Source organism: Marmota flaviventris, chromosome 11 (assembly GCF_047511675.1).
Source record: "Marmota flaviventris isolate mMarFla1 chromosome 11, mMarFla1.hap1, whole genome shotgun sequence".
Taxonomy (NCBI): domain Eukaryota; kingdom Metazoa; phylum Chordata; class Mammalia; order Rodentia; family Sciuridae; genus Marmota; species Marmota flaviventris.
The window spans coordinates 2,848,183-2,868,356 of record NC_092508.1 but is presented as its reverse complement, the minus strand read 5'-3'; the positions used below and the strand labels follow the sequence as shown (position 1 = coordinate 2,868,356).

At 49.9% G+C, this 20,174-nt stretch overlaps 1 protein-coding gene across 12 annotated transcripts in view; it reads left to right on the top strand.

Annotated features, from left to right (window-relative positions):
- The first annotated feature begins 7,951 nt into the window (after nt 1–7,951).
- The window catches only part of Ube2f (ubiquitin conjugating enzyme E2 F (putative)), a 53,412-nt gene continuing 41,189 nt past the window's right edge, over nt 7,952–20,174 (top strand). For 4 of the 12 annotated variants that reach the window (XM_027951660.2, XM_071619504.1, XM_027951658.2 and 1 more), the window contains exons 1-2: nt 7,958–8,078; nt 11,075–11,208. In XM_027951660.2, the coding sequence (XP_027807461.1) occupies nt 11,091–11,208 (118 nt within the window). In that variant the 5' untranslated portion in view covers nt 7,958–8,078; nt 11,075–11,090. Of the gene's footprint in view, nt 8,079–8,450; nt 8,598–11,074; nt 11,209–20,174 lie in introns of those variants that run through there. The other 8 variants (XM_027951656.2, XM_071619503.1, XM_027951655.2 and 5 more) reach the window with 6 other exon arrangements.

Here is a 20,174-nt window from a genome sequence, read left to right as displayed (position 1 = left end):
GCTCTCCTTCAGGGGCGAGTAATTTCACTTACCTCCAAGTTTCAGATGTTCCCCATATGGGCCACCAATGCCGCAGTCTGGCTGGGCACAAAATCACAAGCCACTCACAGCCTTGTAGATTCAAACAGCAATTCTTTATTCCGAACTCACACCGGCATTCTACAGGCACGTTCTGGGGCAAATTCACACTCTCCACAGGGCTCTGAATCCCAAATACTCTCTGAATCCCGTGGGAACTCAAGGAGTGGGCGCCTGGAGGCAGCAGGATACGCCCTATTCCCAGCAGGATACACCTTAAACCTGGAACCGCCCTAAACCCAAGGAGCGCCATAAACCCTGATCCGCCCTAAACCCAGATCCGCCCTGGTCCTTGAGCAAGGTCACCTTTCATGCAATGTCACTGCAAATGACCTGGGTCATGCCATGCATCATTCTTACTTAGCTATGGCTCTCAGCAAGGGTGTAATGACAGCTCTGCCAACGTGTGGGTCGCTTACTTTGCTTTGCTCTTCCCTGAGTCCTGGAGTTGCCCCCTGGAGGCTGGCCCTGCCCTGCCCAGCTCCCTCAGCTTCCTCTGAGGCCCGGGGTTGCCGCGGCTGCCAGGCGCAGAGAGCACTGCCATAGCCCTCCTAGGACTTGAGGACTCTGAGGACAGAAATATGCGCCTGCCCTGCCCAGACCATGCAGGCTCCCTCTTGGAGCCTCAATTGTGGCCAACTGCCCTAGTGGGTCCTCACTTCCCCTGCCCCAGGCGCCCGACCTGGGACAGCCATGTGTGGGTCCTTGGCGAGGTCACCAGTGCTTACAGACCAGAAGGAGCCCAAGAGGGCAACCTTTCAGCGTCTGTACACCGTTCACACTGCCCCCTGCCCCACCCGTGTAACACTCCAGGGGGAGACTGCAGCATGGACACCCAGCCCTCTGGACGGTGCAGAGCCTGGAGGCCTCGCAGGGGGCTCAACACCACCCTATCTAAGGCCTGATCTGAACATGGAGAGGCAGAGCCAAGAGGGAGGCCCCCTACACCCACCTTCCACAATGCCCAGCCTGTACTCAAGGCTACCTGGGTCTCAAAGTGCCTCTGTGTCCCCTAGAAGCTTTGTTGAGCAGGCACCTCACCTCCACTGCTCCCCTTGTGGAAGGCTCTCCCTCCTGGCTGGGCAGGCACCTCTAGGTGACCCTCAGAGGGATGGTCCATGTCTGACAGAGCTCGGGGAGATATGCCTCCCCCTCCGTGTGTGAGCCAGCTGGGATCCCAGTTTCCACCCCCAGAGGCAGCAAGGAAGAACCCCCACCCCTCCAGCAGCCTGATCTGGAGTGGAGGGGCCGAACTGGTATGCTTTCAGCTGTCCCCCATCCTGGTGGCCATGCTAGCGGCCTTGTGGATGGATAGGTAACAACTCGCAGGACATTGGGGGTGGACTGCCCTAGCATCCAAGACCGCTCCAGAGGCTCCTGTAAGGTGCCCAAAAGAGACTGGGGCTGCTCTGCAGGCAGCTTCCCAACCTTCTTGAGGCCAGGGGCACCTGGCTGGGGGTGCCACAGCTCCTGCCATTAAAAGCTAGGGCTTCCAAATGTCTTCTCTACCTGGGAGAGGTGAGGAGCAGCCTCAGAGGTCCTTTTGCTGAGTGCAGCCCACTCCCCACCTTGGTCAGCACTAGATAGTGTTTAGAACAAGGTCCTTGACATACAATCCCTTGGCCATCCTCCCAAGCAAATCAAAACTGTCAGCCTTCTATGAAGTAAAAAAACTGTTCCTACCTCTACCCCACACTGTTGCCCAGAGCAACTGTTACAATGGTGTATATGGTCACTGTCATAACCCATCAGTGGTTAAGCACCCCTGGGTTCAATCTCTAGTACAAAAAGGGGGGTTCTGGGTTTGCTGCTTAGTGGTAGAGTGCTTGCCCATCATATGAAAGGCCCTAGGTTCAGTCCCCAGTACCAAAAAAATAAAAAACAAACAAAAAATGGTGTATATGTGTTATGGGTTGAACTCCTAATTCCACATCTCAGAATGTAAGCTTATTTAAGAATAGGGTCTTAAAAGAGGTACTCAGTTTAAAGCTAGGTCATTAGAGTGTCCTTAAGCTAGGCTGACTAGCATACGTACATAAAGGGGACAGCTAGAGGCAGACATACATGCAGGGAGAAGGTGGACATCTGCAAGCCAAGGAAAGAGGCCTGAACTGATCCATCCCCTGGCCCCGGAGAAGCCTGCAGGCACCTGAGTTCAGCCTCTGGCTTCTGGCTAGGAGACAATGCATTCAATGCACTTCTTTTGTTTAAGCCACTCAGTGCATGCTGCTTGGTCCCAGCGGCCCTAGCATACTAATGCAACGCGCTTTGGAATATTTTCTGGTAGCTCATAAACTCATCCCTATCTTAACAAGATACTTTCGCATAAATAGATTCCACCATTTGTCCACTCATTTAACAATGTATGATGGACACTTCTGTGCAGGAGCATATGCTTATCTTACTCTTTGGGGCAGCCCATGGACCCAAAAGGGCTTATTTAGGCTGCTTCCAGGTTGTTGCCACTGACAACAATCTACTGTTGGGGTGACATTTCAGCCTGTGCCCCTTTGGGGATAGGGATGTAGTTCAGTGGCTAGTATGTACAAAGCCTTGTATTGCATCCCAGAACAAAACAAACAAACAAAACCACAAATTCTGACCTGTTTTCCCACTGGGCAGCCTCCCTAGACTGGCTCAGGCCCTTCCAAGGTACTGGCCATTCCTGGGTCTTAGGTTTCATCTTCCTGCTCCCTGGTCATTGGCTGATCCTTCATGTGGAACAGATTTCCCCTATCCTTCAGTGCTACCCTGACCCAGATGTGTACAATGGAGAGGCCTGAACTGATGGCAGGTGTGCACCTGGAGAGGTGTGAACAGATGCACACACTGGAGAGACCCAAAGGTTTGTAACTCTGTGTCCAGATCATGCTTGTTTGCCATTAGGTTATTTGAATAGTTTACATTTCTTTCTTTTTCTCCTAGGTGAAAGGGTTTCTTAATATCTCCTAATTGGAGGATGAAATATACCTACTGATTTTTTAAAAACCAAATCAGTGTATTCATCTCTCATCCCTTTTACAGTTTTCACTGCCTCTTGGAATACTCTTCTAGATAGCTAATCACATCATCTCTTTATACACTCATCCTGCCTCACCTTTCTAATCATTGTCTTCCACTTGAACTTCCTGAGTACCAGGTGCCATCAGTGAGACAATATGTTTGAATCCTTCTTCCTCCTGCTGCTACTCACTGCTGCACGCCTGCGTGGCTTTTCCATCTTTCCTTCTTGATACTCACCCCATGCTCTGGAGGGCCATCCCCTGGTCTCTGAAATGCAGACGGTGTGTGTGCCCACAAATTGCCATGTGCCAGACTTATTTCCTTTAGAAAATGTCTCTTCACAATTTCATTGAATGGACTTAATATACTATAAGTCCAGCCCACATGAAAACAGTTCCATTGCTACACGGATTTGATCCAAACTAGGCATTTATTTTCAAAATGATTTCATCTGTGTTCTTGGAATTTAGAAAGGCTTTTTGAAGCATGATCCAGGTTGCCTGTTTTTAAACTTTGTGCAGAGAATCCCTAACTTGCTTCCCCATAACTCACTCCTTTAACTAAGGGCTGCTTGGAGAACTTCCTGGACCAGACCTGTGCTTCAAGTTAAGGATCAGTGATTTGCATAAGAAGCCTTTGTATTGTTATCAAGGTAACAAAAGCCAAAGTTGGGGTGGGGGGGGAGGAGGAAAAGTCACTGCCAATCTTCTTGCCCTGACACAGAAATCAGATTCACTTTGTCTACTGACATCTAGGCTCTGCCCATGTAGTTGTCTCTTCCTGTGGCAGTCACCACACGACTGCACGTGCACAGTTTGAATGCTGCTTGTTGGACGTAATAAGTATTCATGGCTCCATGTAATCTGGGGATGATCTTGCCGATCAGCTGCACTTTCCCGTAGTAAGCGGATGGCAACATAGCTGACCATCCCTTGCACTGTGCATGAGGGGCTTCCAGGTTTTCACTATTGTACATAATACAATGGACATCTTTGTGCCAGGGCTTTTTCTGCTTTTGGATTACTTCCTCAGGCAAGGGTGGAGTTACTGTGTCAAAAGATCAGAAGGGGTTTTATTTATTTATTTTTACTTTAATTGACCTCCTAAGGTGTTGTGCTGGGTCACCTAGCTGCCAACACAGCAAGCAGAAGCCCAGGTCCACTCTGAATGGTGGCTCCTCCTCTTTATAGAGGACCTGCAGCACTGCCATCACCTGAGCCCTGCTGGACACCAGCTGTGAAGGTTTGGGAGGTAGTCACAGAGGGTTGGTTCTTCACCCCAGTCTCCAGCAAGAGCTGTGGCTACAGGTGGAGGGGCTCTACCTGAGGTGAAACTGCCTTAAGGGACCCTGGAAGAACGTCAGGGCTGTAGCCTGAGGTGCTTTCCTGTGGACACCATCTTGGACCTTTACAAATGCCCAGAACGCAGGATGATTGCTCCTATCTGGCGCCTGTCTTGTTTATCAAGTGTTTCCATCAACTCTGACAGACACACACTTTCAGCCATGGTTCCTTTAAGAGAAGTGTTTTTTGACTTTTCACACTCAGCACCGGCTGAAGTGGACAGCTTCAGATGGAACAATGCAAACTACAGGAACTACACAAAATCTAAAACAAAGCGGGCCTTCTCTGCAGGAGTGGCTTCAGCATCCCAATTCCCTGTGAAATGTGCCACAGTGTGCCTGGGCCAGTGGCCTGGCCTCTCCCTCCAGCCAGCCTCACAGATCTTAGGTGCTCCTGCAGCCTCCGGCCACCACTGTGCACGGCCGAGGGGGAGAAGGTGCATTGGCTTCTCATGGCTACTGCAGCACTCAGTGACTTTAGACAGCCCCTGCGGCTGTGCTCAGAGGCTGGCCTGGCTGAAAACAAGGGACTGTTTCAGCCCATTTTGTGTTACTATAACAGAATACCACAGACTGGGAAATTTACAAAGAGCAGAAACTTAGGCTGCAGCTCTGTGGTAGAGTTCCTGCCTGGACATACAAACAAGGGCCCCGAGTTTATTCCCCGGCACTGAAAAAAAAAAAAAAAAACCCAAGCAAGCCTGGGACTGCCCAGCCTCTGGGACGGTAAGAAATGAGAAATTTATTATATACGTTTCTTCAAATAGATTTCTCACAGTTCTGAAGGCTGATAAGCCCAAGGTCAAGGTGCCAGCACTGGTGAGAACCTTCTTGGTGTTCCCTTAGGGCAGAAGAGCAGAAGAGAACCTCCCCTGCAGGCCTTCTGCAGCAGCACTAATCCACACCGCAGCGGGGCCCTCACTCCCAACTCTGTTGCACTAGGGTTAACTGTCAAGTGAGTTTGGGAGGGGACACATCCAAGCCATAGCAGAGACATCTCCCCTTCTGTGCCCCAGCAGGCGGTTCCTGGGGTTAAACTTAGGAGCTGCCATACAAGGTCTAAGGGATGGGGAGGACATATGGTGGCAGTCTCCACCTCCCCTCCTCTAGCAACAGCACTCCTTGGGAGGCTCAGAGTTGAATCCCTGCCCCCACACACAGAGCAGACACATGACCAAAGCCAGCCCTTCCCAGAGAATGTGAAGTAGAGCGGGCAGTGGCAGCTGTAGTATAAAGATGTGTCTGAGACTAGGCCGACCTCCACCAAGGCATCTAGGAGGGCAAGGCCAGCCCACAGAGGCCAGGACTGAGGAGAGAGGCCTACAGGCAATAGCGCCTGGCCAGGTCCCCAGAACTGACCTTCTCAGGCTCTGGGGACACATTCAGTCTTTGGAATCTTCTGTGTTACAGCTAAGGCAGGTTGGAGATAAACAGGTGGTTATTTGCACATCTGGCATCAGCACTGCCTCTGGGTCAGTGTGCTAGTGAGCACAAGGCGGTCACACTGCCTGACCTCACAACTAGCTCTGCCGCCTTGGGCAGACCATCCAACTTGTTCCTCAGTCACCTTGTTTCTAAAATAGAAATAAGAAAACTGTTTCATGGGGTTGTTGTGAGAAATGAAGAAGCTAAGAACTAGTGGGCCCTAACCAAGTCTTAGGTTAGGGCATGGTGTACCTCAGAAGATGACTGGAAATGGCGTCATTCATCTGAGGTGGTCAGATTTAGGCTCTTGTGGGCCAGTGAACAGTGCACCTGGTTCTCCTGCGGTGCCCCAGAGTGGGAAAGCGGTGCCCAAGCCACTCCAGTTGCACCTTCACCCACAGCCTTGCTTTTAGCCCTTATCTTCTCTTGCCAGGACTCCACACTCGTTCTTGCAATATCTACCCAGCACATGTGTTCTGGGCACAGGCTATGTGCTCAGGGTGTGTGTGGGAAGCCATTCTCGCACGTGATTGGGCACCTCCCTGATTGGGTGTGAGGCGTTCTGGCCAAACTGTGTGGGAGCTAATCCCCACCCTCTCCAGGTGCTAGAGCCTGTCCGTGTGGGGGTGTGACTGACCACTGACCCTGAGGCCAATCACTGACCCTGACCTTGGAATGCTGCCCCCCTCGACCTTCATTGGATGGAATTTTCCCCTGAATTTCTTGTTCCCCAATAAAAGGCCACTCCCTGGTGTGCTCTCTCTCTCTCCTTTTAGTCCTGAGTAAACATGGCTGCTCCACCAGGTGGCTCGAGGCAGTAGCCAGAGGGGAGAGCCTTCTCGGACCTGGTCATAGAAAAAGGTAATTGAGTCTGTGTGTTTATTTTGATCTCACTAGTTAACTTCTATGCTACCAACCTCTTTAATGAAACCAGTGTGCTGGTCGTGTGGTGGAGGTGTGCTCTAGGCAATGACAACACTTGTTCAGCACCAAGAAGCCAGAGTGCAGGGCTCCGGCAAAGACACCCAGGACACAGGTACCCTCCCAAGACCCGGGACCTGGACCTGGAGGCCTCTCTGGGAAAGTGGTGCCTAAGCTTAGGAAAACTTGGGAGTTGGCTGGGTAAAGGGAGAAATGTTCCCAAACAAAAGAAAGAATGTGAGTTATTATTGAGGATTCTCTTGGCTCCTCTCCCACCAGTTCACAGATCCAAAAGCCTCTTTTAGAAAGAAAATCTAGGGTCTGGGGATGTAGCTCAGTGGTATAGCACGTGATTTGTATGGGGAAGGCCCTGAGTTAGAACAAAACAAAACAAGCCTGTCAGTCACCTTTTAAAATCATTCAGTGGAGCTCTTGGAAACAAGTCTCACTCTTTGGCTCTTTATTCCTGTCTTCGTGGTTAACCTCATCTTTTGATGGCCCACTGCTCCAGAAGCTTGCCTGACCCCACCCAGAGCTGCCCACCGTCAATCACACAAGTACACTAAAGGACAAGAGAAGAATTTGCACCCCATAATCTAGAAGTGGGACAACTTGAAAGAGATCTTTAAAGCATGTGTATTAAACGGATCAGAGAAAGGCTAAAAAAGGCAGGAATGGGCCACCCACCCTTCCGCCGGCCCACGGGGTGGTCATTTGCACGTCTGACCGCCCACGTCATAGCCCAGGCACTGCAGGCTGCTGGGGCTAGCCGGGTCCTTTGCACTGGTCACTGTCCTGGACACCCCGGGCGCTCCACTCATGGTAGCGGTCAGTTCCGGCTTGGCGCTTGATCAGTTCCAAACCCCCAAGCCCCACACATTGCCGAATGAATGGAAATAGGGAACCTGGCTCCACGCGCGCGCTGGAGCTCTCAGGCGCCAGAACTACCTCGGAGGCCCCGCCTTGGACTTCACTGACCAATCAGCGAGGACCTCGAATCCATGCCCGCCTCCCGCCGTGCCCCTCGACCAATCAGAGAGGTCAGAGCGTCCGCCTCGCCTAGTCCCGCCCCGGGCGGCACACGCCGCTGTTCGCGAGTCAGGTTGCAAATAAAGTTCTGCGCGGCTTTGAATTTTTTTTTTAAAGCGCCCGCTGCCGCCGAGGGCGAGAGCGGCCGAGTCCCCGCCCCGCTACTTCCGGTCCCGCCGCCGGGAGCCGGTGCGGCTGTGAGGGGCCGCATCTCGCCGCCGCCGCCCGGCCGGGCATGGTGTTGGGCGCCTGCCCGCCTCGCCTGTCTCGGGGTGCCCAGGTGAGGGGCGGCTGAGGCTCGGCGGCCCCGGTTTTGGGCCCTCGGGCTCCTCACGCCGGGCCGGACCAGGCCAGGCCGGGCGGCCTGCGAGCGGGGTCCGGCCGGACGCCCGCGCCCAGCACCCGGGGGCCGCGCCGGGCAGCAAGGTCACCGCCGGCGGAGCGGGCCGGGGGCTGCTGGGCCTCGGGCCGAGCCGAAGTGGCCGCCTCGCTCGCCGCGGCGGCAGAGCGCGGCCAGGCCGGCTTCCCGCCGCGGCGGAGCCACCGTGCCGCGCCGGTCGCCGGCCCGCTCCGGCCGGGGCGTGGCCTGGGGCGTGGCCTCCCGCGGGCTCAGTTTCCCCTTCTGTCGCCGAGCGGCTGGGCGCGCCAGGCTCGGGTCCGCCCCTGCCGGAGTGGGCCGTGGTGCGGCCGCCGCGCGGGACCCTTCTTGGGGAAGACTCGGACTCCGTGGGAATCGCGCTCCTTCGGGAAGGGAAGGCTGGGTGGGAAGGGAAGGAGCGCGTTCCGGGCCGGCCGTCAGGTGGAACAGAAGCTTCCAGAAACGAGCAGGGTGTTGGTGCGGGACGGTGGGGAGGGAGATGAAGGCGGCAGAGTGCTGCGGGGCTGGGGGTCTCTCCGGGGACATACCTGCCATTCAGGTAGTGGGAGAGGGGCGGGTGTACCTGCTGGAAATGAGACCGCCTGGGCTCCAGGGGTGGTTGGCCAGCCAGACTGTGCCAGCCGGGAGCTTCCTGGGATCTGGCATTCTGTGGAATGGTGGGGCCTGGACTTATTTGTGTCCTGATCCGGGCTCCTTTGGCTGGGGAAGTTGAACGTCCCCTAGTGACCAGCTTGTATTTCTTATGCTTGGATTGGGGCTTCTCTATGGTGGAAAAATTGTAAATGAAGTTACCCTCACATTGAGCTGACTGGTCCTTGGTTGGCCTGCACAGGTGACATGGCCCGATTTCATCACAGCACACTGGAATGCTGAATAAGCAGCATTTGATGATTAGACCAGTAAATAACACAATCTTCTTCTTTGGACACACTAAAAACAGGTCCCACCCAGAGGAGGAACTTAACTGGGCCAATTACGATTTGTGGAACCTAGAGACTGAGCATGCCATTCAGAATAGCTGATCTGTTCCCAAAATGCTGTTAGTCAGAGTGTCCTTTTCCAGAAAGGGGAAGTTTAATTTTAAACCAGATTGTGGAGAGTTTAGGCATTGAGGAGGTTCTGAAGCAACTGCAGATTTTCAGCTAACTTTTTGACAGTAATTGTTTTTTGTTTGAATCTCTGTATAGATTTAATTTTATAGCAGTGGAAATATTTCCTAATTAGGCCTTTGGTTTATCCTTGAAGTGGCATGTCATAATGACACAGATGGTAGAGAAATAGGTGGTCACTATAGTCATATTTCTTTGGATGTTAGGAAAGTAAATTTTGTATTACTTTATGTAAGGCAAAACACCAGTGTTGTTTTCTTTAAAACTTGCACTCAGGTTCCCAATGTGTTTGTTAGTGTTGTTGTAGATAGACATGATACCCTTATTTATTAATCTTTGATGATGCTGAGAATTGAATCCAGTGCTTCACACATGCTAAGTAAATACCACTGAGCCACAACCTCAGCCCTCCCAATGTATTTTTTTTTTTTTTTTTTTAAGAGTTTCTCTTTTAGGGCTGGGGTTGTGGCTCAGAGGTAGAGCGCTTGCCTAGCATGTGTAAGGCACTGGGTTCAATCCTCAGCACCACGTAAAAATAAAACAAATGTACTGTGTCCACTCACAACTAAAAAATAAATATATTTTTTTTTTAAAAAAAAGAATGGAAACAATACCTTTATTTTGTCTACTTATTTTTTTAATGTGGTGCTGAGGATCAAACCCATTGCCTCACGCAGGCTAAGTGCTCTACCACTGAGCAACAACCCCAGTCCCCTCCCAATGCATTTTATTAGTAAACTTGAAGATAGTAAGCCAGGGTTCTGTCAGTGGAGTTGCATGGGGGGCCTCCAGCCTCTGCCACAGAGAAGGCTTCAGTGTGGGTGAGCGAATGGAAAAGCATGAGGGTAACTTCATAAGCACAGCCTTAGGCAGCAGCGGTGCAGAAGAGGGTCTTGGTGGACACCCTTCTCCACAAGAATGATGACTCTTGCCAGGCCTTTCTGAGCTCTGCTTGGTACAGGTCCTCAGGGAGCTGGGATGGAGGGCTTATGTCCGCTGCTTGCTTTTCCATGGGGCTCTTCAGTATAACACCGGAGGACTGACCACGACCTCTTCACACACTCCTTTTATTTTATTTTTAACTTCTTACCCTATTTTCACTACTGAAGTGAGCCAGAGGTTGAAAAGCTGGTGGTCCCTATGTGGGGCATCTGATGCCTCTGACTGACCACTGTGTGATGGACATGTGTCTTGGCTCATCATCAGGGGACACTGATGCTATGGCAAGACTGATGTGCTCAAGTCTGGGCAGTGAAGAGAATCTGATTTAGGGCATTAATTATAATTTAGTGTTGGTGTTGATGTTGCCACAAGTGTAAATAAAGTACAGCACAAATCAATGCAAAGATCCTTTGAAGGCTGCATTCATACCTTTATTAAAGGAAGAAGGAAAGGAACACCTCGCTGCTCCCCCTGTTCCTGAAGGGTGAGCCCCTGAGCCACACCTAGGACCCTATTACAAGGAAGAACAGACTTCCCAGTGAACAGTGGACCTGTTTGGATTCCAGTGTCAGGCACATGCTGGTAGAGAAGCTGTAGAGGCCCCCCCCCCGCCCCAAACTGTAGGCTTGATACAACCCCAGGGCCTGACATCTGAGGGGTAAGCACTGAGTATTAAATGTCTTACTCTCCCTTTTAAAATATTTTAATTCACACTTTAAAAGTTAAGATGGTATGGAACTTTCCTAGGTTCATTATGAAGGAATCTATATCTTATGTCTTGTGCCTTCAGGATCTGATTGCTGTCTAGAGGCATGGTCTTGACTCTGCTCTCCCCTGGTCTTTCAGGGTAAAGGTGGCAGTAATGCTAACGCTGGCAAGCAAGCTGAAGCGGGATGACGGTCTCAAAGGGTCCCGGACGTCAGCCACCACGTCTGACTCCACTCGGAGGGTCTCTGTGAGAGACAAGTTGCTTGTCAAAGGTAAGCAGCATCCTGGAAGCTGATTCTACATGCTGTCGCCAAATGAAGCTTGCTGGAGACATTTCTGAAATAACAAAGCAGCCTGCTGCTAAATGGAAACACTTGTTCAAAAAGATTTTAGGGAAATACTTATACCTTGCAGATGATAATGGGATTGCTCGTGGCAAGGAGAGGGTCTCAGAGACTATGGTGCCTTATGCACTGGCAGTGTTTTTTGGGGGCTTGCCAGTGTGCTAGCAGAAGGAATAAGGTGCTAGGAGTCAGTAGGCCTAAGACCTGTTGTGTGTGCTGCCATTGTCTTCCCTTCTTCTTTAGGGCATAGACTAAAGCAAATCCTTTGCAAAGTGATTTCTTTTCACAGTTAACACATAGTGTCCTGGAACCTTAGACACTTCTGCTAGCCATGTCAGTGAAGGGAGACTTTATCTTTGGATATGTAGTGTGTGAGAATGTATGTGTGTAAGGGTATGCCCTCATATTTGCGTTTGTAAATTTTTTGCAATATTTAGGTACAAAGGCTCTTATCACAGTTATGGGACCTACAAAAGATGAAGAAGCAGCAGTTGTTGCCTTTTAGGAACTTATCATTTGCAGCACTTTTTATTTTATAGCAAATTACGTTTCTTGCATGTATAGTAGCTGGATAGCAAAGAAGGGTTGAGTAGTGTTGGCACTGGCTGTTTGCATGTCATAGTGAATGGACAGCAGGGATAACCAACACTGGTATGTCCTGAAGGCATCTGGCAGCAGGAGAACCAATGTGTGTCAAGTCACTATGCCCACTTCTAAGCTGGGGAAGGAATAGGACAGGAATACAGCAGATTTATGGAGACTTTAACAAGGACCTCTTCCTTGTAGCTTCCCCTGTGCTTGAATTGTGTGTGCTTGCAAGCGCATGCACGTACTTGTGTGTACAGGGGTTGAATCCAGGGCTTTGGGCATGCTAAATAGTGCTCTACCACTGAGCTATATCCTGGACTACTGCCAGTGAATTTTGACTTAGCTTTGAGTTATGCAGGCTGATGGGTGATGGGTTAAAAGTGGAGTAACAATTACTTTTTACATCTTGTTCTTACCTCCTAAGCCCAGGAGAACCTCAGATTGTATTCAGAGCCTGTTAGCCTTTGGAGAGCAAGGGTCAGAGGCTGGGGCATGGGCTGGAGCACTACATTGGGTGAGCTGGACAAGATTTGGAGTCCTTTTCTCAGATTCTGGCCTCAAGGGTTCTACCTGCTGAGGAAGCCAAGAGCCAAGCAAACCAGAGGTTAGGGGGTGCTGTTGTGATACTTGGGCTGGAGAGTGTTTTAGAGCAGTGAGGAAGGCCTGGGCATCAGCTGAGGAGGAGCAGTAGAAGCTGACAAATAGACTATCCCATCTTTGACTGTCATCACCATGGTTAATAGCAGCTTTGGTATGGAGGGCCAGACCCTGTGTTGGGCACCATCTTAGTGCATTTGTGCTGCACTAATAAAATAATACAGACTGAGTAATTTATAAACAATAGAAATGTATTCTTGTTCTTCTGGAGGCTGGGAAGTCCAAGATCAAGGTACTGTCAGGATTAGTGTCTGGTGTCTGGTGAGGACTGCTGTCCTCTTCCAGATTGGTGCCTGGTTGCTGTAGCCGAGGGAAAAGTGTTGTATTTTTACATGGCAAAGGAAAGGAAGGGACAAAAGAGCCTAAGCTAATTTATAAGGCATGATCCATCTCTGTGGGCAGAGCTCATGATGTATTGCTTCCCCAGGGCCTCTCTTTATACCGCCACGGTGGGATTAAGCTTCAGCATGAATTTTGGCCACCTTCAGACTCTATTAGGCACTTTAGTTTAAACCATAGCAAACATGTTAGGAGTGATTCTGGTTTGCCTTTTACAAAGCCTTCCCAGGCTGGTCTTCGTTTTGCAGCTGAAGAGCTGAGAAAATGAAGAAACCTGCCCCCATTGCAGCTTTGTTGCAGCAGGATGGACAGACCCACTTCCTGGGGTGTGGCAGGCTCTGGGGGAGCAAACTCAGCAAGCAGAGGCCCAGTGAGCAGAAGTGCAAGTCCACAGGAAAGAGAGTGCTAGGAGGCTCAGAGTTCCTACTTCTATTCTGCAGGACTGACCTGGGAGCTTTCAAATGGTTTGGGGGCCTTCCCAAGCTTAGTGGGAGCCCACTGAATTTCACAAAGCAGGACAAGGTCTCAGCTCCAGGGCAAATACCTTTGGATGGTTGACAGGGCCTATCAGATTTTTCAACCTTGTGAGACCCATTCAAGGAGAGGTCCAGGTGGGGTGGGGGAGTCCATGCTGTGGGGCTGGTGAGATAGTTGGAGGGGTGATCATGATGAGAATCCCTTGACTTTTTAAAAAATAGGCTGTTTGAGTTCAGCAAGATTGCTACAGTCAGAACTGTTGTCCTGGGCTTCTGTGAGGATGTAATTCACAGGAATTGACAGGTTATAGAATTTTGTCATTGTGTATTTAGGACTTAAAGTCATAGACTGGGTTCCCAGAAGGGGAGGGAGGGAGTGTGTCATGCAGGGTACTTATTAAGCAATATCCTTGGAACAGTACCCATGGAGGGAAGGAGGTGAGAGAAACAGAAGGGGCAGAAGGAGGATTGCTTTGCAAGAAGTCCCCAGGACAGCCTCTTCTCTAGAGTGAACTTGGCCCCTAGAGCTGTCCCAGGCTGGTGAGATTGTCAGGCCTCCTTCCACAGTCATCACATGGAGGCTGGCCTGGGAGGGACTTGGCTTGGGGTGGGAGAGTCTGTGTAGCCACAAAATCCTGGAAATAGCTGAAGGCCATCTGCTCAAAGGCCCCTCTGAGGGGGCATCTGGACAATGTATCACAGTGGCTCTTCTGTGATGTGACTGGCTACAGGGCTGAGTGGACACCCATGGTGGGGAGGGATCTGAGTGGTTGCACAACCAAAAATCTCATTTATTGGAGTAGTGACAGAGGCTGGAGTCAGCCCTCCCTGCTCTGTTCCAGGTTGCCGGAAACCTTTGGCCTTGTCTGCACTGGCAAGGGCTCCCTTCTGCCACGCTGACTTTCGTTAGTGTCCCTGCTGGTTCTGAGGATGCCCTGCAGGCTGAACCAGTGACACTCTCCTAATAGTGGTTCCTGGAGTTGTTAAATGACTCATGTTTTTGGGTCTGTCTGGCCTGGCTCCTGGTAGCTGGGTCACAGAGGAGGGGCTGTGTTCCCTGTTGGTCTGCCTTTGTCAGGGCCTGACTGGGGTGCCCTTACAGGTGGTGTCAGCATTCCTGAGCCAGGGTTAGGCCCTGATTCTTCAGGTTTGGAGTTCTGAAGATGCTCCCAACCCCATAAGACACCCCTCAGAGCAGAACCAGCTGCTTCCTTGTCTGAAGTTGGCACTGGTGTTAGATAGCTAACAGCTGAATGCCTTTCTTTCTCCCTGTTCTTTCACTTGCTCACCCACCAAACACATGTTAGTGCCACACACTGTTAGTGACCCCCAAAAGACCCAAGGGTACTTCAGGCAGGTTGGCAGGAGCCCTCGCCTGTTAATCATGGAGCTTAAACACAGAGACTTGGAATTGAGGTCTTCAGGGTGGGTGTAGACTCGGGACTTTGTCCCTAGCAGCTCCATGGGCTTCCTATGATTCTCCTGTGTTCGCTGGTCAGGGTTGTGGAGTGTGGTGCTCTGAGCCCACCATCTGTGCTCCACTGATAAGAGTAAGGAAGGACTTCTGTGTCACTGTGGACCATCAGTGTATAGATGGGGCCCTGGCCTGCACCAGGTCTGCATGTGCCTGCATTCCAGTGTGGTTCCTGGAAAAGGAAGAAAGAGCATTTATTGTTTCCCAGAGGTACTCTCTTGAGTCAGTCCCTGCCCAGACCTCTGGCAGGTGGGTAGGGTTTGATCTGCCCCATTGTCAGGGCCATCATAGCGTTTGGCAGAGTGTGAAGCTGAGGGTAACATGCTACATTACACATTATTGAAATAAGAGCAGTGGCCCTGCAAGGAGGTATCCTACCAACGTGGAGGTAGGGTGGTTGGTCATGAGGTTTATCTTTGTGTACTCCATTGGGGCATTAAATACTGTTGAGGTACTTGGGGAGATTTGGAAGCCCCTTCAGGTACTCCCAGTAGTCTGGAAGGGCAGGGAGGTCCTGTGGGAATTTTGGACAGGGGCCCAGGTAATATGCTTATGAACAAACTAGGTGGCATCTGGTCTTGGGCCCCATTCTCAGTAACACCAGGCTCTTCTCAGGGGGCTGTGTCTGCTTTTCAGGGTTATAGCCTTGCTTCCCTAGAGTGTGGTGCTAGGAGGCCCTTGATGGTAGCAGCTAGGGGTCACTCAGGGGTAGCAGTATTCTCTGCAGAGGCTAATGCCCCAGGTATGGGTCATGTGCCTCCCAGATAAGTGCACTGCAGGTAGGTGTGGTGCAGGGAATGCAAAAGAGGCAGGATTTGAGAATTTTATTGCATAAAGACAGGAAGCCAAGGGATCAAGTTCTAGTTCAAGAACTGAAGGAGGCAGTGCTGCCAGTGGAAGTGGTTGGGTATCCTGGAAAGGAGCTGTTGTGGCTACCTGCAGGGAAGGGCTCAGCTATTCTGCCTGGAGTTGTTTGATGGGGCTTGGTGTTCCCTCTGGTTGTCTGCACCTGCTACTGCCTTTTGTCTTAGAGCAGCTGCTGTAAAAAACTGCCACAGGCATTTATATCTTATAGTTCTGGAGGTTGGACATTCAAGATAAGTTCCTAGTGAGAGCTGGTTGATTGAGTTCCTGGTGGGGACGCTCTCCTGGCTCATGAACAGCCACCTCCTCTTGGAATCCTCACGTGGCAGAGAGAACAGGAACTCGGGTCTTCCTTCCTCTTGTGAAAGCACTAATCCCATCCTAGGGCTCCCCCTTCTTGACCTCATTTGAACCTACTCGCCCCAAAATCCCACTTCCAAATACTATCACGTTGAGGATTAGGGATTTAGCATAGAAAAGAGGGGTCACAAATTCAGTCCACAACACCTTTGGAATGCCTGCTCAGTCTCCAACCCTGTAAGGAGAAAGGCTCCTGGCGTCTCAGGACACTCATGGCAGGGGCCGTGCCTCCCTATAGGCAGGTGTGTTTCCTTGTCTCACATTTCCTTAGCCCTCATGTGCTCAGCCCAGTGCCACATACTGGTTTCCTGGGCTGGGTCAGGCTGTGCAGCCCCTGCCTGTGAAGAGTGGGTAGATCCAGGTGGCAGTGGTAAGGAAGCAGCTAAAGGCCTGTGTTGTGAATGGCCCAGGCCAGGACAAGCTGAGAATGTGCAATGTGGGAGCCATTGTGGTAACTGGGTGGATTTTGCAATCATATTTGAGCTCAGTCATGCTTCAGGTGGGCTCTGTGGCTTGATCCTTAGAAAGAAAAAGAGTAATTTTTCAGAAGGAAGTTGTGAGTCATGGAATTGTGCAAGGTGCCTCCCAGAAATGCTGGACCACTGAGTGGTATTAGCATCTTGGAACCAGTGAGTCATTAGCAATTTAAAAATATTTTTGTGTTGTTACCTTACAGGTGGGATAATGTCTTTTGTATCCTGAGGTTTTGCAGGGAAGGGCCGCTGCTCTTCCAAGAGGCCTCCAGGCTGGCAAAGTGATGGGTTTGCTTCTTTGACCAGCCTTCTGTATGTTGACTCTGAGGTGATAACTATAGATGACAGTAAATTATACGTTGTCGTCATTTGAAGTGTAGACAAATTTGTCATTTATGACAACTCCCTGAGAGGATCATTGTGCAAGTGTTACTAGCTTATTTTATGTTCTCCACTGGGCCAGACCAAAATGCTCAATGTCTTAATTGAAACCTATGTCCCCAGGATTCTGTTTCTTGCCTGTGCTGGCTCTTGAACCAAAAGTCTGCAGGGGCTCTGCAGTGGGGTTCATTAATAGGCTTGAGTCGGAGGCTCAACCCTTGTTCACTTTCCTTGAGTGAGTTACACTGAACATGCAATTCATTGTGGAATTTAAATTCTTGACTATCACATGAAGTTATCTTAGAGCAAAACTTTTTTATTAAGTTCATTTATTAATTTATTTATTGTAATATTTATTTTTTAGTTGTAGTTGGACAAACACCTTTATTTCACTTGTTTATTTTTGTATGTGGTGCTGAGGATTGAACCCAGGGTCTCGCACGTGCGAGGCGAGTACTCTACTGCTGAGCCACAACCCCAGCCTTTAAGTTCATTTATGTGTGTAATGCTACCTGTACACATTTTTACATGGCAAAATGGTCAGTAGCATTTTCTGTACCTGGTGCTATAGTCTGAATGTTTGTGACCTCCCCAAGTTCTTGTTGAAATCTAATCACCAGTATAATTAGAAGGTGGGGCCCTTGGGAGGCAATTAGTTCATGAAGGTGGGGTTCTCACAGAGGGGTGAGTGACCTGTAAGAGACCCCAGAGAGCTGCCTTGTATCTTCTACCTTATGAGGATACTACATGAAGACACAGTCTTTGGCCAGAAAGTGGTCTCTCGTCAGATACCACGTTTGCTGGTACCTTGAGCATAGACTTCCCAGCCTCCAGAACTGAGAAGATAAATGTCTACTGTTCCTAGACCATCCGTGTAAAACGTTTTGTTATAACAGGCCAAATGGCCTAAGAACCTGGGGAAAATGAAAAGAATTCAGAGGCCAAGGCCTCAGCTGGAACTTTTTATACAACTAGTCTGCATTAGGGCTCGGGTATCAGGATTTTTAGAAGCCCCATATCTATTGGCTTGTGATGATAAATACATAAATCCAAAATTTACTAAAAATTAACTGAATCATTTAAAGTGGCTCTTTTTTTTTTTTTTTTTAACTATAAAGGAACTTTTGTTTTTGTTTGTTTGAAGTGGCTGTATTTTACAGTGTGTTAATTATTCCTCAGTAAAGCTGTTGAGAAAAATCAAATTGGCAAAACATTCCCCAAGCAAAGGCTGGGAATCCCTATTTGAGGTATGGTGTCCTTTGTTGGGAGTGTCCGCACTATCATCCCTGGAGGGAAGGGTTCTGGCCACGGTGCTGCTCATTTGTTGAGATGTCTGCTCCTCTCCTTCCTGCTTCTCCTGCTGCACTGTGTCACAGTCTATATTTAGCATTGGTCAGTGTCCTCCTTTCCTGTGCACCTCTTCCCCATCCCTGGCACTAGACTATACACTCTTGTACTTTTGTTACATTGTCCCTCACTAAAAATTCATACCTTCTGGGTATGTTTTTAAATTTCAAAAGGCAAAACTAAATGACAGGAGTTATCATAACTGTAGACAGACTGTCCCTCTGCCTAGGTGGCTTGGGCCACTGCCACAGAGTGAAGTGAGAGAAAGCCAGATAGATTCCTGTGGTCAACATCAGTCTCTCAAAGGAAGGTTCCTTGAGAACAGTTTCTTATTAATTCTTAACAAAAATATAAATAATACTGTAGTATTTGCTTTGAAACATAGTTTATGGATAAACAATTAAAAATGATTAGTGTGGATGATCCTTTTGCTGTCTTCCTCAGCCCTCTGCCTGCCTTACTTGTCCCCAGGAAGGGCAAGAATAGCTGGTCAGAAAGACAACTGAAGGTCAAGGTCTCAAGGTCAGTTGGGTCACTATAAACATCTCAGCAGTGAATCTTTCTTAGCTTACCATCATGCTGTTTTAAGTGAATACTTTGGATGTTCCATAACTGCCAAGAGGGCGGGCTTAGACAGAATTGGTTGCCTTCCCAGCCCCAGCCAGAGGGTGGTCAGTTGGTAGGTTTCTTTGCCCCACAACCTGCCTTGCTAAGATCTTTGCTCTTTTTCTCAGACAAGAAGGTCTCCCTGGCAAAGCACTGGCTGTGACAACCGTGGGGAGTGTGGGACTCTCCCTCACCCTAGCTCCTCCTCTGCCCCCTCTATTTTTCTGGGTGCCTCACCCAGGTTCCTGGGCCCTGGAGCAGGTACGTGAATGGTCACTTGCCTCCATCCACAGGCTCTGTTGTTCGTGCACAGCTGCTGCCACAGGCCCAGGGCCTCCCACACCCAGATCCTCAGTGTGCCTCTTGCTTTCCACTCGCCTCAGCAACCCTTCCCCACTTGCCTTCTTGGAGGAATAGTCTTGCTGCTGCACTGCACTTTCTTTTTTTTTAATATTTTTTTTAGTTGTTGATGGACTTTTATTTATTTATAAGTGGTGCTGAAAAATGAACCCAGCACCTCACATGTGCCAGGCAAGTATGCTACTGCTGAGCCCCAGCCCCAGCCCTTTGCCCTGCATTTTGACCATATATTTATTTCTTCCTGTCTTGCCCTCCATTTTCCATCTCCCTTGTATTCCAGCTCTTTGCGATGTCTCCAGTGGCCTTTCCTGGGGCCACATGTCCTCTTTCCCTGAAGCATTGCATTCTTGAGTCTTCTGCCTTTTGGCCTTTTTCTCACCTATGACTTTTCCTGCTCTCTGTCTGCTTTCTGGTGAAGTTCTCCCCCTACCCCTCTTTGTTGACCTTACCCATTCTCTTTATGACACGGCTTCTTGCCCTGGCTCTGATTGTGCTGGAGACTTTTCAAGTTTCTCATCCTGGGCTTCCCTGGTTGTGTCAAGCCGTGGTACCATCTCTGACCCGTCACCCCACCTTCTGTTGCCATACCTGTAGTTCAGTGTGCTCTCTGGCCCCTGGCCTCCCATCTTGGCTGGGTATCTGCTGCCCAGCACACAAGACATCTGGCCTCAGCTTTGCTCTTGTATAATTGTCCTCTGGAGGCAAAGCTTAGAAACTCTGGTTGAGAAATCTTCTTGGGCTGCCTTCATGATCTTGGCCCTCTTCTACCTTGCTTCCCGTCACTCTGCTGCTGTATGTGGACCTTTGCTCTGGCTGCAGGTCTATCGGCTTTTGTACGTTGCTGATTTGTATGCTGGGAATATCCATTTTTCCTACCTCTGTAGGATTAAAGTCTACTTATTCTTTGAATCCCAGCTCAAAAACCTCCATCAGTACCCCGTACACACACACTAGAAGGAATCTCCCTGG